Below are 21,593 nucleotides of genomic sequence, written 5' to 3' on the forward strand. Positions count from 1 at the left end.
CTATTTTATTTTTGCTCATTATTATTGATTGTTCCAATTGGTCGTTCAGTCAAATTCCCAACTCTGCACAGCCTAGACTCTCCGTTGCTATTATTATCTCATCGGTAACCCCTTAATTAAACCTACAGCGGACTTGACCCTAAACAGAAACCATACCTGGCTATTGGTTTTTATTATTACTATTGAGATTTTATTATTTGCTCACAATGCATAACAAGTAAGCTACACTCAATGCCCCTAAGTACGGATAGGCTCCTATAATGAACTTTAGAATGCCATTGATCTTGTTGTGTACTTCGTACTGTAGAGCACCTGACCACCTGACAAATGGGGCCAGGGCTGAATTAAGCTTATCCCTACGCAATACGTTCTTCCTATGGCGAAACTGGATCCTCCCGCAAGCCACTTCAGGGACTCAAGGAGTTCTACATTTGCAAATGCTTAATTCTAAACCGAGGCATATTGATGGGCCCAACTTGCTCTAGTCACTCTGTCTAGTGTTGATAGCGGCTCCGCCGGAGCAATACCAAGAAGTCGTCGTCAGCGCGCCGCTCGTATTGGAGAGAGAATTGGAACGACGCGTTTCGAGGAGCCACTCGCCATGCCTAATAAGTACGGATAGACTGCTCCATTGGACTGTCTGGGAATCCATGGACTATTCTTGGCAGCGATTACGACGGAAACGTTAGCTTGCATTAACTAATAATGCATAGATTTCCGCCCGAGCTGCAGGTCGCGGGGAGAACCAACTCGCTTTATCCTCCCCTGTGATCATCCGATCATCCTACGATCGTCTCCTATGTGTTCCACCACGCATTGAGCAACTCCTTACTGAAGATGCTGAACCAAAAACACCAGATCGTCAGTACATGAAATTAAGATTCAGTTCGTATTCGACATGAGTCGAACTAGACGCCAATGGCTGGGTTACTTCCTGGTGCTATCTATGATATTCTTTCTCTATCAATACAATCGATCATCATCATATGAAGCGACCACTCAATCAGAATCGCCAGACACTGCTACCAACGAAGATGACACTTTTATACCCGGTTTCGCAAATCCCGACTTTCCCGAACCTCCCCCAGAACCCGTCCTACCCAGCGAGCAAGCGCCAGATGACCCGCCTCACGAGTCAATATGGAAGAATTTGCCCCTACGATTCCCTGTGTCGCCCAATTTCCTCCCACCTCTACAATCGCTACGAGAAATACCGAAGATCCAAGCGGGTGGATCGAGCTTTTCTCAAATTACAACCTTCTTCCAAAAGAGCAGACAGGCGGCGGTTAAGGAAGCATTCAAAAACTGCTGGGATTCATACAAGTCGCTAGCTTGGGAGACTGATCTGCTTGCGCCCATCAGTGGTTTACCTATCAATGGTCTGGGCGGATGGGGGTTAACAATTGTGGACAATCTCGACACATTATGGATCATGGGGATGCGCGACGAGTTCACGAAAGCGGTTGCGACCGTTATGAAGATCAACTTCGAAGAAACGCATTCGCCGGAGATTAACACCCACGAAGTCAATATCCGAATCCTGGGTGGTCTTCTAGGCGCATATGATCTAAGTTCCGACCGTCGATTACTGCTCAAGGCCATTGAAGTGGGCGACATGCTTTATGCGGCGTTCGACACCCCGAATCGCATGCCGATCACTCACTGGGATCTGCATAGAGCCGCGCGACAGGAAGAGCAGATTGCGGAGGAGATGACATCTCCTTCTGAGCTTGGATCTTATATTCTTGAATTTACCAAATTGTCCCAATTGACTGGCGACCCGAAATATTTCGACGCTGCTCAGTTAGTCATGGAAAAATTCAATCTGCTACAGGACGTGACTCGGCTTGTCGGCCTGTGGCCTTCTGTGCTGAATGCGCGAACTGAAATGTTCGATGGAGATCTCTTCACGCTGGGCGCTGAAGCGGACTCTCTGTATAAAACACTATCCAAAGCCTATTTGTTACTTGGAGGCCGGCTCCCCATGTATCGCAAAATGTACGAGCGTGCTACGCTTACTGCTGCCGGACACAATCTCTTTCGCCCCATGACTCCAGATCAGAAAGATATTCTGCTTCCTGGATCTGTTCATGTGCTGCAGACCCAGAATGGGAAGTCGCGAACGTTACTGGAAGGCCAGGTTCGTTATCGCGGGTGTTTCTCAGGTGGGCTTTTTGCGCTGGGCGGAGCAGTTTTCAATATCCCGACTCATCGCAAGATTGCCACAAAGCTTGTAGATGGCTGTATCTGGGCGGCTCATTCTATGCCACTGGGTATAATGCCGGAGGTATATGATACAGTGCCATGTGCATCCCAAACTACCTGTCCTTGGGATGAATTAGTCTGGAAAGAGGAGGTCCAAAAGCGAGTGATCACAGGACCCGAGCCAGATCCTAATCTGGATATTGACGCATATATCCGTGACCATCACTTGCCGAAGGGATTCGTGTCTGTCCCTGATACTCGCTACAATCTGCGACCGGAGATTATCGAAAGTATGTTCACTCTTTACCGGGTCAGTGCTCGCGAAGATCTCCTCGATACTGCATGGGGAATGTTTGAATCAATTCAAAATACCACGGAAATCATCAATGGAAACGCCGCTCTGGCCGATGTCACATCTCCAGATCTTGATCCAATTCATATCGACGCCATGGACAGTCTATGGATGTCCGAAACTCTGAAATACTTCTACCTCATGTTCAGCGATCCAGATGACATGAATCTGGATGACTATGTCTTCAACTCTGCCGGACACCCCCTGAAACGTCCAGCAACGGAATGGATACCCTAAACACTCATTTATGTTTTCATATTGCATATTACCTGTTTTATACTCAAAATTTGATTCATGTACATAGCGCGGGCGTTAGGCCGGTAAATACAATATCCCGGCAATCATCTCATTTATCATTCAACAAGCTACGAATCTTCTCAAACTTGATGCTGAGTGTTAGTCTCCGCCCAAACCTCCATCTGAATCCTCAGACGAAGTCCATCTTCCTCTGCATTAAGATCATCCCCAAAAATAGCCGCGATCTGCTCTAAAGACCGATTCGCAGTCTCCGGCACAAACAGAAACGAGAAAATTCCAGCAGCGACACAGAAAAGTCCGAAGAATAGAAATGTACCCCATCCAATTGATTCAAGCATCTGCGGAACCACTACCCCGATAATGAAATTAGCAAGCCAGTTCACAGCTACCGCGAGACCAACACCTTTAGCTCTCTTCGAGCTTGGGAAGACTTCGGCTGGTAGAACCCATCCTAGGGGTCCATATGAGAGTGCGTATGCAAGGACATAGACATCTGTACTCAGTTAGCGATTTTCCTTCAAATGGTATTGGTTGGTACTTACAGATCAAAGCAACACCAAACCACCCAACGCCTTGATGAGTCTGCCAGCTTGAGCTAAATTTGCGATAAATTCCGGCCATAATTAGATGAGGGATAGCCATCAAGAAGGCGCCGAAGATGGCAATTCTCCGTCTACCGATCTGGTCAAAGTATAGGAGGATTGGAATATTGCCAATCAATTGGCAAATATTAATCATTCCCGATAGGATGAGTGATTTATTATAGGTCTGACCTAGACTGGAGAAGAATGTAGGGGCGTAGTAAACGAAGGCATTTATTCCAGAGAACTGATTCAAATTAGCCAAGTTTCAACAGGCCTAAAGTTTTTTTTTTTTTTTAAAAAAAAAAACTTACCTGCTGGAAGAATGGGATTGCAGTAGCGACAATTGTTCGCTTTAGATATTTTGAACGGAACAGATCAAGCCATTGCTTCACTTCCATCATTATAGGTCCGGTATCTGGGTGCTCCTGTATAAGGATCTCTTTCTGGAATCGATCCTCAGCTATAATACCCTTCCACTCTACCTGGACGGTTTCATCAGTTGCAGGAAGTCGTCGCAGCCGAGCTAGACTCTCGAGACTCTCTTCATTTCGATCGCGGAGGGCTAACCAACGGGGTGAGAATGGGAAGAAGTGAATGCCGCAGCCAACAGTAAGAGCTGGTATCATTTGAAGGAGGAAGGGTAATCGGAAGGCCCAATCGCCATTTATAGCCCTTTAATATGAGTCTATATTAGCATAAGCTGAGAGGAATATGGTACGGTCAAGATTACCTTGTACCATAGGTAATCCAATAAGCCACAATGGCACCAATGACAATACTAACTGATTCGAGAACCATCAAGGAACCTCTCAAGTTAGGAGGTGCGATTTCTGAAATGTATAACGGAGCACCCATCGCCAGTGTACCAACCCCAATCCCACAATAAAGCGACCAGCAACAAGGGTGTCGTATGTCTGAGATGCGGTTTGCATAATGGCGCCAACACAAAAGAATCCTGTAGCGATACTGATAGCCCATTTTCTGGATATCCTGTCTGCCAAGCAAGGGAAGGCTATACAGCCAATGAAGGCTCCCAGCTCTAATATTCCAGTTAAAAGGCCTTTGTTGAACCCTGAATGTGGTGAACTTGAAGCTACTTCAGGGAATTGATCGGTAAATTGTGGCATAACCAAGATCAAGGAAATAACTCCCTGGTCTATTTTAATTAGTAAGAGAGAGCACAGAAGCAAATATATGGGATTCATCATACCATATCCAAAAGAGAAGCCCCCGAATGAAGCTAACAGGGCTGCGCCGAAGACAAAAGGGGAGTTCAGGATACCCTTGATACCATTATTATCATAGCTGATATCAAGAGCCTCAAATTTTGGTGCATCATCATCAACATGCTCATCATGAGCAAAAGAAGAAAGCTTGTCGGCAATCGGTGTCGCGTCTTTAGCTTGGTCTGCCATTATTAGAACTGAGAGATAAATGAAATGAAATGTGGGGAATAGTGAAAACTGGGGAATCTGGGGTAGTTCCTAGATCCCTTTTATAGCATCCAAATATGATAATATTCCCCTCATAAGAAGTTTACTATCATGATAATCCCCTCGCAAGAAGCTTACTAGGTGTGTTCCCCAGATCCAGAGATATTCCCCGTGAGGAATGCGGAAAAATTGCCAAAAACAGACCAAAAGTGGGACCTTCAGCGCCACATCTCGTAATGATCGACGGGAATTTGGTGGCTGGGCACTGTATGCTCACAAAATGTTGATTCTGACTGGCTACAGAAACACCATTCCTCTCTCCTGCACTGACTCTGAATAGTTGGCAATTGACCGCGCTCCTGCTCACACACGGCTATTGAGTATCGGGCCGCACCTTGTCTTGGCTATTTGTGTTAATCAAGAGATCATGCTGGAGATATTGTATGATGATCACTAAAGGATACTTGGTCACGGAAATCAGATGGTCGTTTTGAGTACAGGAAGTCATTTTAATTTTCAACAGAGGCTATCATACTTGGTATCGTCTTATTTTCTGTAGAATAATTACATTCCTTCAGTTTAGCTACTTGAGACTGACTCTATAGAATGGAATAAAGTTGGATTACTCCCCCAACACAAGATTTATTGATCCAATTTGTAAGTAAGCGAATAATCTCAAACAGGAATTTCCCTTCTCCATATCTTGATAGGCATTTCACCAACAAGCAGATTAAACGCCTCGAATCGTTGTAACTCCCACTCAGGAGCAGGAAGTGCAAACTCGTAAGGATGAACAATAGAAGCCAACACAACAGTCTGTTCCAAATATGAGATGTTCCGCCCAATACACCCTCTCGCTCCAGTGGAAAATGGAATAAAGTACGGCTCCATTCTCTTCCTATCCTCAAGATTTAACCACCTCTGAGGTTGGAATTCCTCCGGATTAGGAAAAATACTCGCATTATGGTGTGCTGTATAGATTGTCATAGAGACACTTGTGTTCCCGGGGAGCCACTGACCCAAAATCATGGCGCCTTCTGGGAGAGTCCGGCGAGGAAGACCCGCCGAGGTGGGAGGGATGATGCGTAGCGCTTCATCAAGACAGGCACGGAGAAATGACAAGTTCTTAACAGTGTCATATGGCGCGACGATATTATCTGGTGCAAGGACGCTATCTAACTCCTCTCTTAGAGTAGCCAAATGATCTGGGTGACGGATCGAAAGCTCCAGAATCTGAGTTAGAGCAATGGCTGTGGTATCTGCGCCAGCATCAATAATAGCAGCAATCTCTCCATTGATTTCGCCCCATTGGGAATTATGAGGGACGCCATTCTTATCATCCATGAGCGCAGAGAAGAAATCGTCCAACTTCTCACCTGCGTTGTACTTGTTGAGACGAGTGACTGCCTGATGATGTATGACATCCGACCACGGCTCAGCATCCTTCCATACTTTCTTCCAGAATGGAAGAAACTTGGAGAGCCATGCAAAGAGCTCAAGATTTTTGTAGTGCCAGACAAAGTGGAATGTAGCGAAGGCACTTTGGTTCTGGGATTTACGATAGTGCGCTGTATAAGTAGTGCCGTCTTTTCTCTGCGCTGTCACCAAATCGTCACCTTGTTCCAAGAGTCCAAGGGTAGAGGAGAGAGCGATGTTATTTATTGCCTCAATGGTGAAGAGGTTGATCCATTTATTGAAATCAACAGTCAGGTCTTGCGATTCTGGGAGTAGACCAGGCTTCAGAGGCGTTGTACATCGTTGGTCAAATGCAACTATGAGACCCTCAGTTGCACGGGCAACTTTGAACTCCCATCGTTCCAGATTCTTAATAGCAAAGGCAGCTGACAGCCTCTTCCTCTTCGCGGCGTGGTTTGGTTTATTAGACACATCAAATAAGCTCGGATGAGAACCTGCTGTGATTGTATACTTGAGGTCTTTGACACATGGAGTGGAATGACCATAGATATCCTTCACTGCATCGGAACCTCCAAAGGAGAGATTGTTTGGACCGATACGTAAGATCGGTGATTTTTTATGTGCTTCTGTCAGGTCTCTGGATCGGAGACCAGATACACTAAGGATGCAGTAGGGAATATCTGTGATTCCAGAAAGATAGTGGAATGTGGGATACTTCGGAAGACCTTTGGGATCACGGAAATATTGTATGACAGGCCAGATGAGCCATGAAATAATGAGATAGATTGCAGCAATGGTGACTACAGCGACTGGTAGCATATTGATAAAGAGATGAGAATAAATCAGGTAAAAGATTTGGATTTGGATGTTTTCTTAACAAAATGTCTTCTTGTTCCCTACTTAAACCACTGGACCTTACATTGTGAGAAACTCACTTCAGGTAAAATTTCCACCTTGTAGATCACAATCATCATGATTATACTCAAGCACAGTGTTAAATCTCAATGTCTAACTTTGTGAGTATAAGCGGAAATTCTTACTTGACGCGGGGAGACTAAAACAGCAATAATTCCGCCCTTAACCCGATTCATTAGCCGGGTACGAGATCCAGACCCCAAGGTCAACACCCTCCACCTAACCAAGGATCAATACTCGCCCTGAAAACCAGGTAAATTATTTCTATCATTAATAAAAGAGGTTGACTGGTTGTATTCTCCAATTCTAACCCCATGCAATTTGAATCCCCGTATGAGATGTCATCGGTTGAGAGATTAGCCGTTTTCGGCCATATCAGACCCATGCAGTGACCCACTAATACCCCGACCCGACACGAGTTGAATAGAGATAATGGAGAAAATGGAGAAAAAGTTCCCCGCTCGTTTGACATCACTTTATCTGTGGCTTTTGATTCAAAAATGGGTGCTGCTAGCTCAGAGAGGGAGGTATCAAATTCTGATATCGTTACTGTGCCCGATGAAGAAACCGGTCCTCAATGCTATTCTCATCGCTCTGAAAAAGCCGAGGATGTCGGAGAGAAGACCGATGAAAGTATTACAAATTCGACAAAGTCGTCAACATCACGAAGTCCTTGGAAAGTCCTTATTAATACATTGCTTTGGGCTCCGCCATGGTGTCGATGGGATAAAGACAATCCACCTACATTTGGAATGCCATTGAATATTTTATTTGCTTTTGCCGGAACGTTTACGGTATGTTCAAATGTTATTGGAGATAAATCCCCGAAAAATTTCACTTTGTGAAGACTATGTATGCAAATACTGATAACTTCTAGGTTGCCAATCTCTACTATGCCCAACCACTTGAAGATACTCTAGCCGGGTACTTCAATGTATCTCATGAACGGGCATCGCTAGTTCCAACGTGTAGCCAGGCTGGTTATGCAGTGGGACTTATTCTTCTCTGTCCACTCGGAGATCTAATCCGGCGAAGACCATTTGTTCTGCTATTGACATTTATCACTGCTGCACTATGGATTGGCCTGTGCATTACAGATTCATTTAATGTTTTCCTTGCGATAAACTTCTTGTCTTCAGTGACCACTGTTACTCCGGTACGTCAATCAGTTATTCAAGTGAGCGCTTGCAATCATTGCTAACTAGACTTAGCAAATAATGTTACCCCTAGTTGGGGACCTCGCACCACCAGCTCGTCGCGCAACGGCACTATCAATCGTGAGCTCAGGCCTAGTCCTCGGTTTACTATTTGCGCGCCTTCTCGCCGGAATAATCGCTTCATATTCATCGTGGAGAAATGTATACTGGCTAGCCCTTGGGATGCAATTCGCAATTTTCAGCCTGCTGTGGGCATTTATGCCAGACTACCAAAGGACCAACACAGATATCACTTACGTGAAAGTCCTAACTTCCATCGTGAGAATTTTCATCTCGTCCCCAGTACTAGTCTACGCCACTTTCATGGGCTTTTGTCTCTCTGCTACATTCACCAGTTTTTGGACAACCCTCACATTCCTCTTGTCTGGGAATCCGTATAACTGTTCGACAGTGACTATTGGATTATTTTCATTGGCTGGCTTGACTCCAATGTTCCTGGGTCCTTTCTACTCTCGATATGTCATTGATAAATTTGCAACTCAGGTCTCCATCCTGATCAGTCTGACTATCATGCTTGCTGGAATCTGTATTGGAACTTATACCGGGACATTTTCGGTCGCAGGACCGATTCTTCAGGCCGCGTTGCAGGATTTTGGTCTACAGATGACGCAGATTGCAAACCGCACGGCAATTTATAGTGTCGCGCCTAAAGCACGAAGTCGGGTTAATACTGCATATATGATTGGTGTTTTCTGTGGGCAGTTGACGGGGACGGCGGTGGGAAATAGAGTCTACGGAGAAAAGGGCTGGATTATGAGTGGGTCAGTAAGTGTGGTATTTGTCGTTGTTGCTTTTATTATCTGTTTGATTCGTGGTCCCGCAGAAAAAGGATGGATAGGATGGACAGGTGGAATTCGGATTCGAAAAGTCGAAGCGCAATAAAGTGATACATTTATTTAGACATAGATATACACGATTTATGATAATGAAAGAATTTGCCAAGCTTCTTTCAAAGCAAGCGATGTTGCAGTTGTAGGCCATGCGTGATTGAACTAGAGATCAGCCTAGAATTTCAGTGTCGCTTTCTGCTCTGTCGGATGTGAGAGATACTCTCCACAAAGAGAGATGCCGACCGCAGCGTCCACAGACATGACTGGGCATTTGGGATTTGATAAGGCTAGACCGATTAGCCTGCGAATAATGCATCTCAGCTCTTCTTCCAAGGCTAAGTTGGCAGATCGCGCGCTTAATCCCAGGCGGAATAATTTTGGATTCGAAACTGCTAACAAGATCCGAGAGAGTTCAATGTGTTGCGCACCAAAAGCTTGACAGGCATTCTGGTACCAAATCACAGGAAAGGGCCTCCCAGAGGAGAGATTGGCTTCTTCAAAGTAGAGTGGTTTGAACTCAAGAGGTTTGTTTGCCACCCAATTGTGATCAAACTGTTTCAGTGTCAACCATCGTTCACTTCGCTCCTCAAGAGTCATAGCTTTGCTGTCTCCAAAACAGAACTTGAGGAGATCTGCACACCAAACCAGGATCCTATTTGTCCAGGTAAAATAATTTGTTGCATCAAATTGTGTATAGTCATTATTTGGACACACAGGAAGCCGGAAAGTACGTTGATTCAAAAATGCGCTCCATATCTCTTGTCTCAGAGCAATCAGACATGCAGAATGGCGAAGAGAGACAGATGGTATGCAATGTAGATCATGATCTCTTAGTGGCCCTTGAATGGTATTGTAGGCATAAAACGAATCGTTTTGCTGTGTGCTGACAATGAACTAGATAGTGTTGAGATAGGCCTCTGAGTCTATCCCGATTGAAGGGGCTAATTTAACACTGGTTAGATCCTATGCTCCCATATTAACAAATGATCACATACCGTCAATCTGTTCATAGAACCGTAAGACAGTTGCTGCCGTGAGAACATCTTCATTATATTGCTCTTGTGGATCTTTGGATAGCTCGATAAAATATGAGATACAGATATCATGATAACGTACAGCAGTGTCTGCAGTGAGCCCGGGCAGCTTGATATTCTCAAACGTCACCACATTAGTCTCACCGTGACAGGCCGCAAGTCTCGTTAGATGACCCGCAGAGGCAGTCAATAGCGCATACCGTAACACTGGGCAGAACATTGCCCTCTGTGGGACACTCAATTCAAAGTGACGATCGCGATCACACGTATCAAACTGAGAGAACAATTAATAACGAGCTGACAAGAATTCTGAATATAGTTACCCATGAAGCGAGATTCTCGGTGAAGTGTCGTATCAAACAAGCCTCTTCCAAACTGGTATATGCGGAATCGGTATAACCATCTGGAACGCCCTTCAAGGGTCGAACTGGATAGTTATTTCCTTGTTGAGGAAATTCGCAATGTGACAGCAGAAGGTTTGACCTTGGGGTTAATGTCGTGGAAAGGAAACTTGGCTCATTTTGCGGCATAAGAAGACTGAAATCACCAGTATCAAACCCCGCTGATCGCATCTCCGTGGCTGTGCTGTCACCAGAATCATTCGAAACGCTCCCTTGGTCACCCCGTCCCAGACCAGCGTAGTCGTTTATAGAACGCTCATGAGGTTGGAAAGTCTCGGTTTCCCTTGATGTAATTACAGTATCATCTAGGACAGGAGTGTCATCATCGACACTAGAATCTTGAGTCGTATGCACGTAGAGTAGTTGTCCTGCACACTCCGGGTCAGCCAAGTTTGGTGATCGAGAGGAGAACCAAACAAACCTGTTTCCTTATAATCCACCCACTCTTGATTTGGAGAAAAATCAAACTTTTCATCTTTCTTGCGAGCATTCTTGAATTTGAAAGATGTACTTGATGGCTCACACTGTGTATTCGATTTTACGCAGTGAGAACATGGCCTTTTGCCATCACCTAATGGATCAATTCAGTTTCAGCTGCAACTGAGCTCGTTCCAATCTGAAAACATATATTTTCTATGTCGATCTGAGATGAATGGGATGTCAGTCAAGTACTATATCTCGAGTAAGAAAAACTTACTCCTGCACCATTCGCATGGATTGGATGTGTATCGCCGACGCGTTGTCATCTGGGTTCAAGTTGTTCAAACTAGATTTATCACAGTGAGAGCTCTAGAAGATGGATTCATACAATGAATCTTTTCCTATTAAAATAATTGATCGCTAGGAAAAGCCTTAGATGAAAGAAAGTCACGGTGTAATTGGAGTCGGGGTGCGGGGATGTGGAGAATGCTACAGCCGTGGCGCCTGAAATCCAAGGCGAAAACGAAGGATGCGAATAACTACGTTTATAGAAGACGGTCGGATTATCTATGAATATTTGAACATGGGATTTTTGGTATTTGTATCTGGGTATCTGAATGATCCCTAAGATCATAAAGGTGGCTCAAATGCACTCGTATCAACAAAAGGAGGCAGATCCCAGAAATTCAATCCCTCAAAACCCAAGTCAGGAAACTAGAAAAGTCAGTGAGTGCTTCATACCTCGCAAGTATTTAAATAAGGGTACTAACCATAAGATCCGAGCTCAAACTAGAGCCAAGCCCACTCTCAGGCGTCCACATTTGATCCATCGATTGCCCAAGAATCTTCTCCCCGTCCGCAGATGCATTCTCATGGATATAATTCTGCAAAAGCGACTGACAAACATTCATACTAGTCATAAACGCCTCACGGATATGAGCCCACTCAGCCTGTTCCTGCAACGGAACACTTTCAATCTGCGCCAGTACACCAGCTAATAAGCAGTATCTCTTCGTGCTGGGAATACCCGCTGCCAGACTCTCGTATAGATGACCTTTTATGCGATCCAGTGCCTGAACCAGTGGGACACGAGCTGCTTGTGAGATTTGGTCCACTGCGGTTGGTGTTATTGGTGAAGAGCCTGATGGCTGTGCCGAGTAGTCTTCTTCAATTTGGGTGATTAATTCGAGGGATATCACTATTATGACATCTAGTGAGAGATGTGCTTTGAATGATCCTGCGCCGGAGAGTGCGAGTCTTTGGAAATATTGGTAAGGCTGAAGTTCTGTACCAGGGACGATGGGAATATCTCCATAAGAAGCCATGATAAGGGCAGAATCAAGACTGATTTTTCGGGAGAGATAGAAACGGGGATCCTTTGAGGCTTGAATTGTGAATGGTCGGTGGAGATTTAGGAGGAATCGCCGTAATACGGTATCCATGATGCGGTGGTGAAAAGGTGTCGGTTTGAATCTGGACTTTCTTGTTCGGGAAATGTAGGTATGCATTAGCCCTGCCATCTCCTTGCAGGCCGTCGTCAATCCATTGCCAAGCTGTAATGCCCTTTCGTAAACTTGCGCGCCATTGCACTCGTTGATAACTTTTGCAATCTTCAGTCGAGTAGGGAAAGATTTCAGAAGCAGGATTTGCAATGATGAAACTGTAAAAATATCCGGAAGCTGAAGAGGCGGCAAGATGGTAATTGACTGATCGAGTTCCTCATCATCCACATTGGCTGGGGGTCGAGTATCAAAGTCCCCCTCACTAATAAGTGGCGGCATAGCCGAATCAATCGAGAACTGGATATTGAGCTCGATGATTGTCGCCCAGATACGCCTTCGCATCTCGCCATCGAAGATAGAAATAGTTGCGAAGTGGCTAGGATCGCGATGCAATCCTTGGTTAATCGCCATCCGTAAAAGTTTCCCAGCCGACATCCAATTAGTCTCCTTACCCATCGCATATGCCTGTCTGCAGATGAGAAGTAGACAGTATACCTGCAATCCTTCCAAGTTGCCGATCTCTTTTTGAAATGGACCAGATAACCACCATTGCGCTGCATATGCCCATCGCTGAACAGGGAGACCGAGTTCGTTCAATGGGCCAGGCTTGCAGTGGAAGACAGAGCCGATTGCTAGGATCAACAGCAATTTGAAAACAAAACTTCTTGACGCAGATTGAGGCTCATCCCAGAAGTTCTCATACTCGCGATAGAAGCTTGGGATATGAACTACTCGGTATATAAGCTCGAGGGTACAGAAATAATGCTGTACCAGCTCATCGCAAGTTCTTCTGGAAGGTAGGTCATTCAACAAGCCCGGTGCTGGATCAACCAGTCTTGGTGCTTGTCGATTCTTGATATGATGTCTTAATTTTCGGCTCTCCGCTAGAGACATGCTGATCTCATTGTGTTCAGCATCAGACCAACTGGCCGTATTCTTGACTTGACGCAGCAGACGGAACTAGATTTGGTTAATCAGATAGCAAGACCAAAGATTAAAATGACAAACTCACCTGTTGAAATACAATAGCCCAATGCGTCGTGCCGAATACTTTCATATTCCCACAATCACTCTTGATCCGAGGAGCCAGAGGTGGGATAAACGTCTGGGGTTGTTCCGATTGACTGGATCGAGTACCATCATGACCATCAACTACATTCTTCGATCCAGGTTCCTGCCGACCGGGTCCTTGCAGACCCTCTAATTCATGTACGCGCCCCTGCAGCGCCCGGACGCTGCGTTCAAGCTGTGCTATCCGACGGCTGTCCACGCTCTGACTAGAAGGCTGTGATGTCTCCGGGCCTAGAATCGAATTCTCCTCATCCTCATCTGGAGCAGATTCAATTCTAGCATCCAGTGCTGCTTTGCCTTCTTTAACATAAAGACATTTCAGGGATGGGTGGATCTTGGTGCAGGGTCCACATGGCATTTCCCGGTCGCAGCGCACCTTGCGGCGGCGGCATTGCTCGCATGAGAGTGCCGGTCTTCGGCGTTTGCGCGGATTTGACTGACAAACCGAATCCTCGTGGTTATCCATTCTTTTTCCTCAATGTAAGAGTGCGTGTAATCATGAGGAGCACTAGCAGTTGAGGTTGTGGTCTTTGTGGCCATCCTTCAAGCTTGGCTTGGTTAGCGTCAATGTCGCGGAATTGCGGCAAATTGCGGCAAATCACGGGGAATTCAAAAAGCACGTAAAACAACCCTGGAATCATCCTTCACAGTAAACACTCGTTCGGATTTAATATTAAAGATATTGATTTAATCCAATATTGGCAGGGTATCTATCCATTTATGCGAGCCATTTTAAATCCAAAATCAGAGCCGTACCCATATACCCATATACCCAAACACCAAAATATACACCAAGGAAATATGAACATTGAAGAATGAAAATCAGAAGCAAACTCTACTTAGCGTACGACATGGAGCGCTGTCGAGTTGGTCTTTTCCTGAGACCTGGTTCGCGACTCTTGCGCCCCTGGCGACCCATAGCCATAGTCTCAAGAGTATATGGCTTGCCGCCCCAGAGAATATTTCGGCCCTTCTTCTCCAGAAGAGGGGGAATATAGATATGTGTGACGAATGCACCTAGAATCATGCATCCGCTGAAAACAAAAAGAACGATGCCGTGGTGGCGAGTGGAGGTGTCTCCGAGACCTCCGCCGAATCGATAGTAGGTTGAAAAGATTTGAACGAGGATGGAACCTAGCTTGCCAGCGCCAGCGCTGAGACCGTAGCAGGTAGCTCTGTAACGAGTGGGAAAGATTTCGGCGGGAATCATGTATGTAGTTGCGTTGGGGCCTGTGATATGTAAGTTGATTGCTAATTAGATGGACTGCGAGGGTTGAGGACTAACCAAAGTTGAACAAAATTTGACCAACAATGTATAGCGCCACTGAGGCAGCTGGGCTATTTACCAAGCAAACAAATAGACTGCCCAAAGCGATGAAAAGAAGGGATAGGCCGAGGAAAGTGTACTTCTGCAGAGCGACTCGTTCAATGCGGTGGGCGAAGATAATGAGCAAAAGACCACCGACAAAGCTGCCAATATTCAAAATGACCAGAGCGCGAACGGATGTCTGGAAGAACATCTCATAAACGTTGGCTCCAGCTCGGGAGTCAGTCATCCAGTATGGCTCCGACTGGGTGATATGAAGCTGGCCCCATGTCTTTGCAAGGAACTGTGGACTTGCCAGACTGATTCCATAGAAACCGAAATCCATGAGTAACCATGCCACGGAGGTACCCACTAGGCTGCGCCAGTTACCCTCTGTCCAAAAGTATCGGATGATATCAGATTTCGCAAGTCGCCAGTGGGAGTTGAGGGTCGCGGGTGGCAACGGGTTGTACTCTTCGTCCTCATGGATGGATGAACTTGCCAGAGAGGAGATCGGCGGGAGTTGGATCGCACTACCAGTACCAGTAATGGAAGTCACTGTTCCAAAGCCCCGTGCATCAAATCCAGGACTGACCATCGGCTCACTAAAGAGGGTGGTCGCATCAAACTCAGCAGTGACTGGGTCATCGTCGATCTCAACCAAGTATCTCGGACTTTCCGGAATAGCGAATCGAAACAAGGTCGCGATCGCACCGGGGACGACACCAATACCAAGAACCCAGCGCCACATACTATCGACATTTCGAGCCATTTCGGCTGCATCTGTGTTATTGTTTCGACCGACGGCGATAACGATGAGCGAGACCACGTTTCCAGCAATTTGACCTAGTGGCTGCATAAAGAAGACACTGGCCATCATGCGAGCACGGTGCTTTGTTGGAGCAAATCTGCGAGTCAGTTAGCCACTGGACACGTATAATCTGTTCCTGTATTCTTGGACTGACTCTGATGTGATAACTGCACTCAGCGGATAATCGGCACCAACACCGATTCCGACGCATACTCTCCACCAGATCAACCAGGCGAAGACGTTCATACTGCCATCCTTGCCTTCCGAAGACATGACCACACCGAGGGTCGATGTAATCAACAGTACCAGTTCCACACCATACATTTTCTTGCGCCCGTTTTTATCCGCTAGGAAACCGAAGAGAATCATTCCGACGAGGGTTCCAGCGAGTGTAGCCATGTTAATACATGTAAGTCGGATCGAGGAGGTATCGTCTTTCCAGTAGACGTAGGAAATCATAGGCAGAGCCATATTCGTCGCAAAGAGCTTGACAGTTTGTTAGCTGGTATTTCATTTGCGCGATCGCATCCCATATTCAACTTACTGTATAACCATCCAAGAAGAAGCCCAGACCAGCAACCAATACCACGATCCATTGATACCCTTGCCGGTCTATCGTCTCATAAATTTGTTGCATCCGAACATATCGATCCTGCGGGATATCCGGTATTAGTCAAGCCCCTCATATTATGCAGCATTCTTTCAAATGTCTGATCATACCTGTTCATGATCAAAGTCCCGCGCACGGTCCGTCTTATATAGACGGGCATGAAATTTGCCCACCATGATATATGATAGCTCTGACAGACACGAAGAGTGAATGTAATGGGAGCCGCAGATTAATGATATAAAGATCTTAAGAGACCTCGGGACCTTTAGGTCTCAGACCTCTCAGACCATAGCGGGGCCAATCGGACATTGTTATAAAAAAGCGCGATCTAATTGCCAGACTTTGGTAGTCTTTGGTAGTGTTTGCCAGTCTTTTGTAGTTAAAATACACTAAGAAAACAAGACTCCACATTAAATAGATCCAATTCAACGGGAGAATCACTCCACGTGCGGGACTCTTGTTAACTGAGTTGTTCAACTGTTTATGCGGGAGCCCCACACTATGTCCACTTTCATCGCCACGTTGGAACAATTCCATTACCATGAGATTACAATCATTTTTGATTATAATAATTATAATAATAATATAATAATAATATAATAATTTACTCGTTTATTTAACTTTGGTGGAAATCACTTTCTCCGTAGGCAATTTGACTGGTTAAAAGTACAATCAATTTCAAGCAAATAAAATTCTTCCAAATGGTATCACAGTATCACACGGTACTAAAAGTACGTACGCCAAAGAACCCCCCGCCATGCATTTATACAGTTAATTAATAAAGGGAAAAAAAAGAAAAAGAAAAGAGAAAAAAGGAAAAAAAAGAAAGAAAAAAAGAACAAAAAAAAAGAGGGGAAAAAAGAAATCCATCATCCAATCGTAAGGTCCGTCGAGAGCAGCTGGCAAAAACGCTGGCAATCTAAATAGTAAAGACCTAATAAGCGATCGCTCAGACACGGAAGTTAGAGAAGAGGTACTGACCATTATCATCTAAAAAGTGGATCGTAAGATTTCGCATCTGAGCGAGAATCTCAAAATTTGGATTCAGATCCACAACAACTGGCCGTCCAACTTTTTTGGGAGGTTTAAAACTGGCGATGCAGTTTACTGTTCATACCTAGGTATTAGCCGTAGTTCCGAGTGTTGAAATGTCAAAAAAATGAGACCGAGGCACATACATGGAATAGACACGTATCGTTTGAGCTCTTTCCGTTGTGAATTCGCAAAGAAGAGCATAACCCTTCGGCCATTATGCCCACGAAGAATTCGTAGATTTTGACTGATGCATTCTTCGCCTCGACCTTTGGATTTGGCTTCGGCCATACCTCCGATGAACATCATCTTGGAGCAAAGGAGGAGTTCCTGGAACTGGACGCAGTCTGCTCTCTCATTAGCACCCGGGATTACCCCCAAGACCAGCTCAAATTAGAGTCTCTGCATACCTTCCCAGTTCTCAAATCGATATGATAGTTGCGTCATAAAAATCACTGATGCGGTTTGGACGGTCTGATGCTCCAGGAACGATACTCGGAGTGGATAATCTGCGGAATCCTTGGGATGTTCGAGATGCGGAACAGGGAGCTTCGTATTATGAACTGTAGAAAAAGAAATAAACCATTAGTGAATGCATTGAAGATCAGAAAAGTGTAATCAACTCACAAGCATGAACAAATGGAGCCTGTTGACCGAGCCCTCCCCCAAGCTCGAGACATTTCAACGCTCCCATCGAGTCCTTGCAGACATCGATATACGTATAAGGCAACTTAAATAACTGCCCACTTTTAACAAAAGAGCTGCAAAACCCATTAGTTCATAATTCAGCAGAAGCCAGAATCCATGAAGTTATCAACGAACACGGTCATATGAGGATTCAGCTCCAGCCGAACGACATCATCATAGAGCTGCCATGACTGCTTCCTAGAGCCGGGGGAGGTCGCGGGGCTCTGGAACAGGATACTTGTGGATGCGGACGACACTGTGGAGGTTGAGACCGTGCTTTGCCGGCGCGAAGAAGTACTAGCCCACTCCTGATCAGGGACGAAATGGCTCATTGCGAACCCTTTTTTAGAACCCAACAATTTCGAGGCAATCTGACGATGAAGTAGAATCCATGATGGGCAGGAACAGTGACATCTTGAACAAACAATTATATGAATGCGTGATAAGCGCTGAAAGAGGGAAACATCCTGTGGACCCCAAATAGACGAACGTGCTGAAATGGCTGGCTCAGAGATCGTCCCGCATGGATCCACTCATAGCTTCCATGTGGCATTCAGACTCCGATTCAACCGCTTTGAGCAAGTCTCAAAGAGTGTCTAGACTCGAAGATGACATTAATATGGAGTTACGGAGTAGAGAGAGAGAGAAGAGGAATACGAAACGAGATCAGAATCCACCAAGATCCTATCATACTAGTATTAGATATTCTATGCCCAGGAAATATCATATTACTTCATTAGAATAATGAATGATGAAATCACCCCTTAGTACCATTATCGTGACTCTTCAGGGATTTCATATTTGGGTTCGTGTATTTCCATGGATCAAAATCACATCTTGAAAATGTTTAACCGGAATTGATCCGGAAATTCATTCTCTCGAAATTCTCGAAATTCTCGAATCCCTCTGGAACAAAACTGAATTTCCGATCGACAGGTTCCAGGGTTGGTCATAGCTTCGTATGCAAGGAGGCTCGCAAGGCACACCCCGTTCCCCATTCTAGGGCAAAAGAGAGGGGAAAGGAAGAGGGGTCTACGGATGAACTAAAGAATAAAATGGATCCTGATCACACAGACCACCTTGAGAACATAACGAGGTCCACGAGTACTTTAGTCTGGGAGTTTCGGACTTTCTACGGAAGTAGTCATAGTCAATTTGCTCTCTAAATTAGACCCCTAGGCATCCCGGTCAAGTCTCATGATTCTTGTTTGCCACTCAAGTGCCGATAACTTTTACCCAGGGCGAAGTCAGGTACAGAACCACGTTCTATAATTTTCTCATAATTATCACACCACTGCGTAACCAGTTCCCAAGATTCTTCCCATCCACAGTAAGCGCGCAGGGATTAATCGTATTCCCACCATAGCAAGATCCCTCTCAATGCACGTGGGTCTCCAAACCTAAGATGCTGGAGAATTCAGCTTATCGCCAAGGTACACCAACCACCGGGCCGGAATGAACTCACTCGGTGAAAGGATTCCGGTAGTGCTAAGAATCTACAAAGTGAAAAAAACGATTCACATCGTCCAGGAACAAAATACCCACATACCATAATTGGATTGTCTGTCCGGCGCCACAGAGGGCCTGGAAGAACGGGGATCGGATACATCAACATTTGAACTAGTTCAATACAGCATCCACAGGGGTATCCGCGTAGCCATGCGTAGGCTTACTAGTATAAACTTCGAGTAAATATACTTCTTTCGGGTAAAGGCGGATCAAAACTCTCTTAGCTCCTCGAACATATTAAATGGCGTCTCAGGTTCCACATTGTCTCTGTGAATGCCTGGCAACTGTGTCTCCATCTGTGTCTCCATCTGCAACGGGAGTGGCTGCTTCGCCAAAACTATACGAATTCTACTGCAAGCTGCGAGATTTGGGTCTCGGCATTTAGGATTGCGTTTGGTTCATTTTTTATGCTCATATGTCGGCTTTCTTGCCTGGGTTCCTCGGCTTTTCTTGCAGTACTCGTCATGCTTATCCGAAGTCCACCATGACTCGTGTAGATGGTGACTAGTGATGGGCTAGTCCTTTACTCATGACGAAAGGTGGTTGATTTGGGACATATGAACTTGAAGCTGCACCAGATATGTGTAGGGCCTTGGAGCACATGGATGAATGTATGGCTCTCCGGTAGTGATGTCCAGATAATCTGTTCTTGGATGACTTTGGTGAGGGGGTTGTAGTTGACGGGCGCAGTAGGAGTAGGTCGACATGTTTCTGTTAATTTCATCCAGACACCTAGAATTCTCTGTCAGCTTATCCACAGATGTAGAATTATGGGTGGCCTTAGATCGTACTCTTAGATTGATGAAATCAGACCTAGCTATTACCTCCAATTCGATCTGACTCATGCTGTTCCTACTGAGCTCACAAATTCTCACTGCGAAAAGTGTGGTTGCCCAAAATATTCAAATAACATGGCTTCATGCCTGGATAGTTCAAAAGCCCAGTCGATAGGATGCGATACAGAGCCCATTTGTGCTGTAGAGGCAAAGAAGTCTCGAGTCGAGATAATCAAGGTAGATACTGTAAAGGCCTTGAAGCACCAAGATATTTTCCAACAATATTGTAATTGAACTTTGGAAGTGAGAGGTACAAAGCTGAGAACACTAATAAAATTTGCTTGAAAGGTGAGGTGAGAGTGAGATAGTAAAGAGATATAATATGTTTGCTTCAAGTGCTCGTTAAAGGTGAAATCTATTACTAGGAGCCCTTACTATGGATAGCTACCAAGATGGAAGCCCAATACTCTTATCAAAATATTCAGCTCGGGAGACTATATCGCATGATCTGAATGATGAATATTCTAATTCTGGGAATGCTGACTCTGAGACAACTCCGAGATCCAGGAGGAAGAGGAAGAGGATGAGGATGAAGAAGAGGCCAGCGAGGAAGATGGGGACCTCTGGAAACGAAGATCAAGTTGATTAGGTATAAATAATATCAGATCACTTCTAAGGCTGTGGCACTATATAAGATGAGAATTCACCCTGGCATGATTTTAATAAGATACAGCAATATTTCAAATGTTCAATGTTGAGGGACTACTCTGACTATTTGTCGTTATATTTCTTGATATTTGAAGTTACTCCAAGTCTTCAAAAATCATTCTCTTCTCTTACTCTTCTCAACTGCCTTGATGTTGAACTTCTTTAGCTTTGCAGTCACTCTTCGTGATCACCATCCGGGTTCCATTGCCAACCTCAGGCTTCAGATCATCCGTGGTCTTTTTGAAAAGAGCTAGGAAAAGCCGGTCGGCATAAAAGGAGTTCAGCAAGGTATTTTCCCCCTGTTACCTCTTCAAGCGATCTTGACAGCTCAATACTCTGCACCATGGAGCTAATGTATCCGGATAACATCAATAGCTCAGATTTCGACCTCGTTGAGCACCTTCCGGATGGATTGATGTGACCTGGCTCACCCGGAGCTCGACGCTCAGATGGGGCCCAACCCATACCCAGTTGCGTGACGACTTAAAATCCGGATAGGTCATTTGCCCACCGCGA

General features: G+C 45.3%; 9 protein-coding genes across 9 annotated transcripts; 3 read left to right on the forward strand and 6 right to left on the reverse strand.

Annotated features, from left to right (window-relative positions):
• Positions 1-898: 898 nt before the first annotated feature.
• On the forward strand, positions 899-2,794 carry N7483_009229 (glycoside hydrolase family 47 protein; the record flags this gene model as incomplete). The annotated part of the gene is made up of 1 exon (XM_057092656.1): positions 899-2,794. One exon carries the CDS (start codon positions 899-901, stop codon positions 2,792-2,794), a length of 1,896 nt encoding a protein of 631 aa, XP_056943830.1.
• A 140-nt stretch (positions 2,795-2,934) lies between these two features.
• N7483_009230 (sugar porter family MFS transporter) lies at positions 2,935-4,814 on the reverse strand (the record flags this gene model as incomplete). Its single annotated transcript, XM_057092657.1, has 6 exons — positions 2,935-3,308; positions 3,358-3,643; positions 3,711-4,071; positions 4,130-4,229; positions 4,292-4,555; positions 4,610-4,814. The coding sequence occupies 6 exons, from the start codon at positions 4,812-4,814 to the stop codon at positions 2,935-2,937; spliced, it is 1,590 nt and encodes a 529-aa protein (XP_056943831.1).
• Positions 4,815-5,507: 693 nt separating this feature from the next.
• N7483_009231 (cytochrome P450) lies at positions 5,508-7,067 on the reverse strand (the record flags this gene model as incomplete). The annotated part of the gene is made up of 1 exon (XM_057092658.1): positions 5,508-7,067. One exon carries the CDS (start codon positions 7,065-7,067, stop codon positions 5,508-5,510), a length of 1,560 nt encoding a protein of 519 aa, XP_056943832.1.
• Positions 7,068-7,663: 596 nt separating this feature from the next.
• Positions 7,664-9,262, forward strand: N7483_009232 (MFS transporter; the record flags this gene model as incomplete). The annotated part of the gene is made up of 3 exons (XM_057092659.1): positions 7,664-7,957; positions 8,041-8,319; positions 8,375-9,262. The coding sequence occupies 3 exons, from the start codon at positions 7,664-7,666 to the stop codon at positions 9,260-9,262; spliced, it is 1,461 nt and encodes a 486-aa protein (XP_056943833.1).
• Positions 9,263-10,104: 842 nt separating this feature from the next.
• Positions 10,105-10,464, reverse strand: N7483_009233 (uncharacterized protein; the record flags this gene model as incomplete). The annotated part of the gene is made up of 2 exons (XM_057092660.1): positions 10,105-10,133; positions 10,206-10,464. 2 exons carry the CDS (start codon positions 10,462-10,464, stop codon positions 10,105-10,107), a joined length of 288 nt encoding a protein of 95 aa, XP_056943834.1.
• A 1,231-nt stretch (positions 10,465-11,695) lies between these two features.
• N7483_009234 (uncharacterized protein) lies at positions 11,696-14,104 on the reverse strand (the record flags this gene model as incomplete). Its single annotated transcript, XM_057092661.1, has 3 exons — positions 11,696-11,779; positions 11,836-13,527; positions 13,580-14,104. The coding sequence occupies 3 exons, from the start codon at positions 14,102-14,104 to the stop codon at positions 11,696-11,698; spliced, it is 2,301 nt and encodes a 766-aa protein (XP_056943835.1).
• A 369-nt stretch (positions 14,105-14,473) lies between these two features.
• Positions 14,474-16,541, reverse strand: N7483_009235 (phosphate transporter; the record flags this gene model as incomplete). The annotated part of the gene is made up of 5 exons (XM_057092662.1): positions 14,474-14,868; positions 14,924-15,852; positions 15,910-16,241; positions 16,300-16,407; positions 16,476-16,541. The coding sequence occupies 5 exons, from the start codon at positions 16,539-16,541 to the stop codon at positions 14,474-14,476; spliced, it is 1,830 nt and encodes a 609-aa protein (XP_056943836.1).
• Positions 16,542-17,234: 693 nt separating this feature from the next.
• On the reverse strand, positions 17,235-18,416 carry N7483_009236 (uncharacterized protein; the record flags this gene model as incomplete). The annotated part of the gene is made up of 6 exons (XM_057092663.1): positions 17,235-17,284; positions 17,347-17,456; positions 17,555-17,744; positions 17,808-17,960; positions 18,025-18,158; positions 18,220-18,416. The coding sequence occupies 6 exons, from the start codon at positions 18,414-18,416 to the stop codon at positions 17,235-17,237; spliced, it is 834 nt and encodes a 277-aa protein (XP_056943837.1).
• A 2,088-nt stretch (positions 18,417-20,504) lies between these two features.
• N7483_009237 (uncharacterized protein) lies at positions 20,505-21,014 on the forward strand (the record flags this gene model as incomplete). Its single annotated transcript, XM_057092664.1, has 2 exons — positions 20,505-20,655; positions 20,920-21,014. The coding sequence occupies 2 exons, from the start codon at positions 20,505-20,507 to the stop codon at positions 21,012-21,014; spliced, it is 246 nt and encodes an 81-aa protein (XP_056943838.1).
• Between the last annotated feature and the right edge of the window lie 579 nt (positions 21,015-21,593).

This window comes from Penicillium malachiteum (genome assembly GCF_028827825.1).
Source record: "Penicillium malachiteum strain IBT 17515 chromosome Unknown utg000004l:1.0-4883003.0:1.0-4884900.0, whole genome shotgun sequence".
Lineage (NCBI taxonomy): Eukaryota > Fungi > Ascomycota > Eurotiomycetes > Eurotiales > Aspergillaceae > Penicillium > Penicillium malachiteum.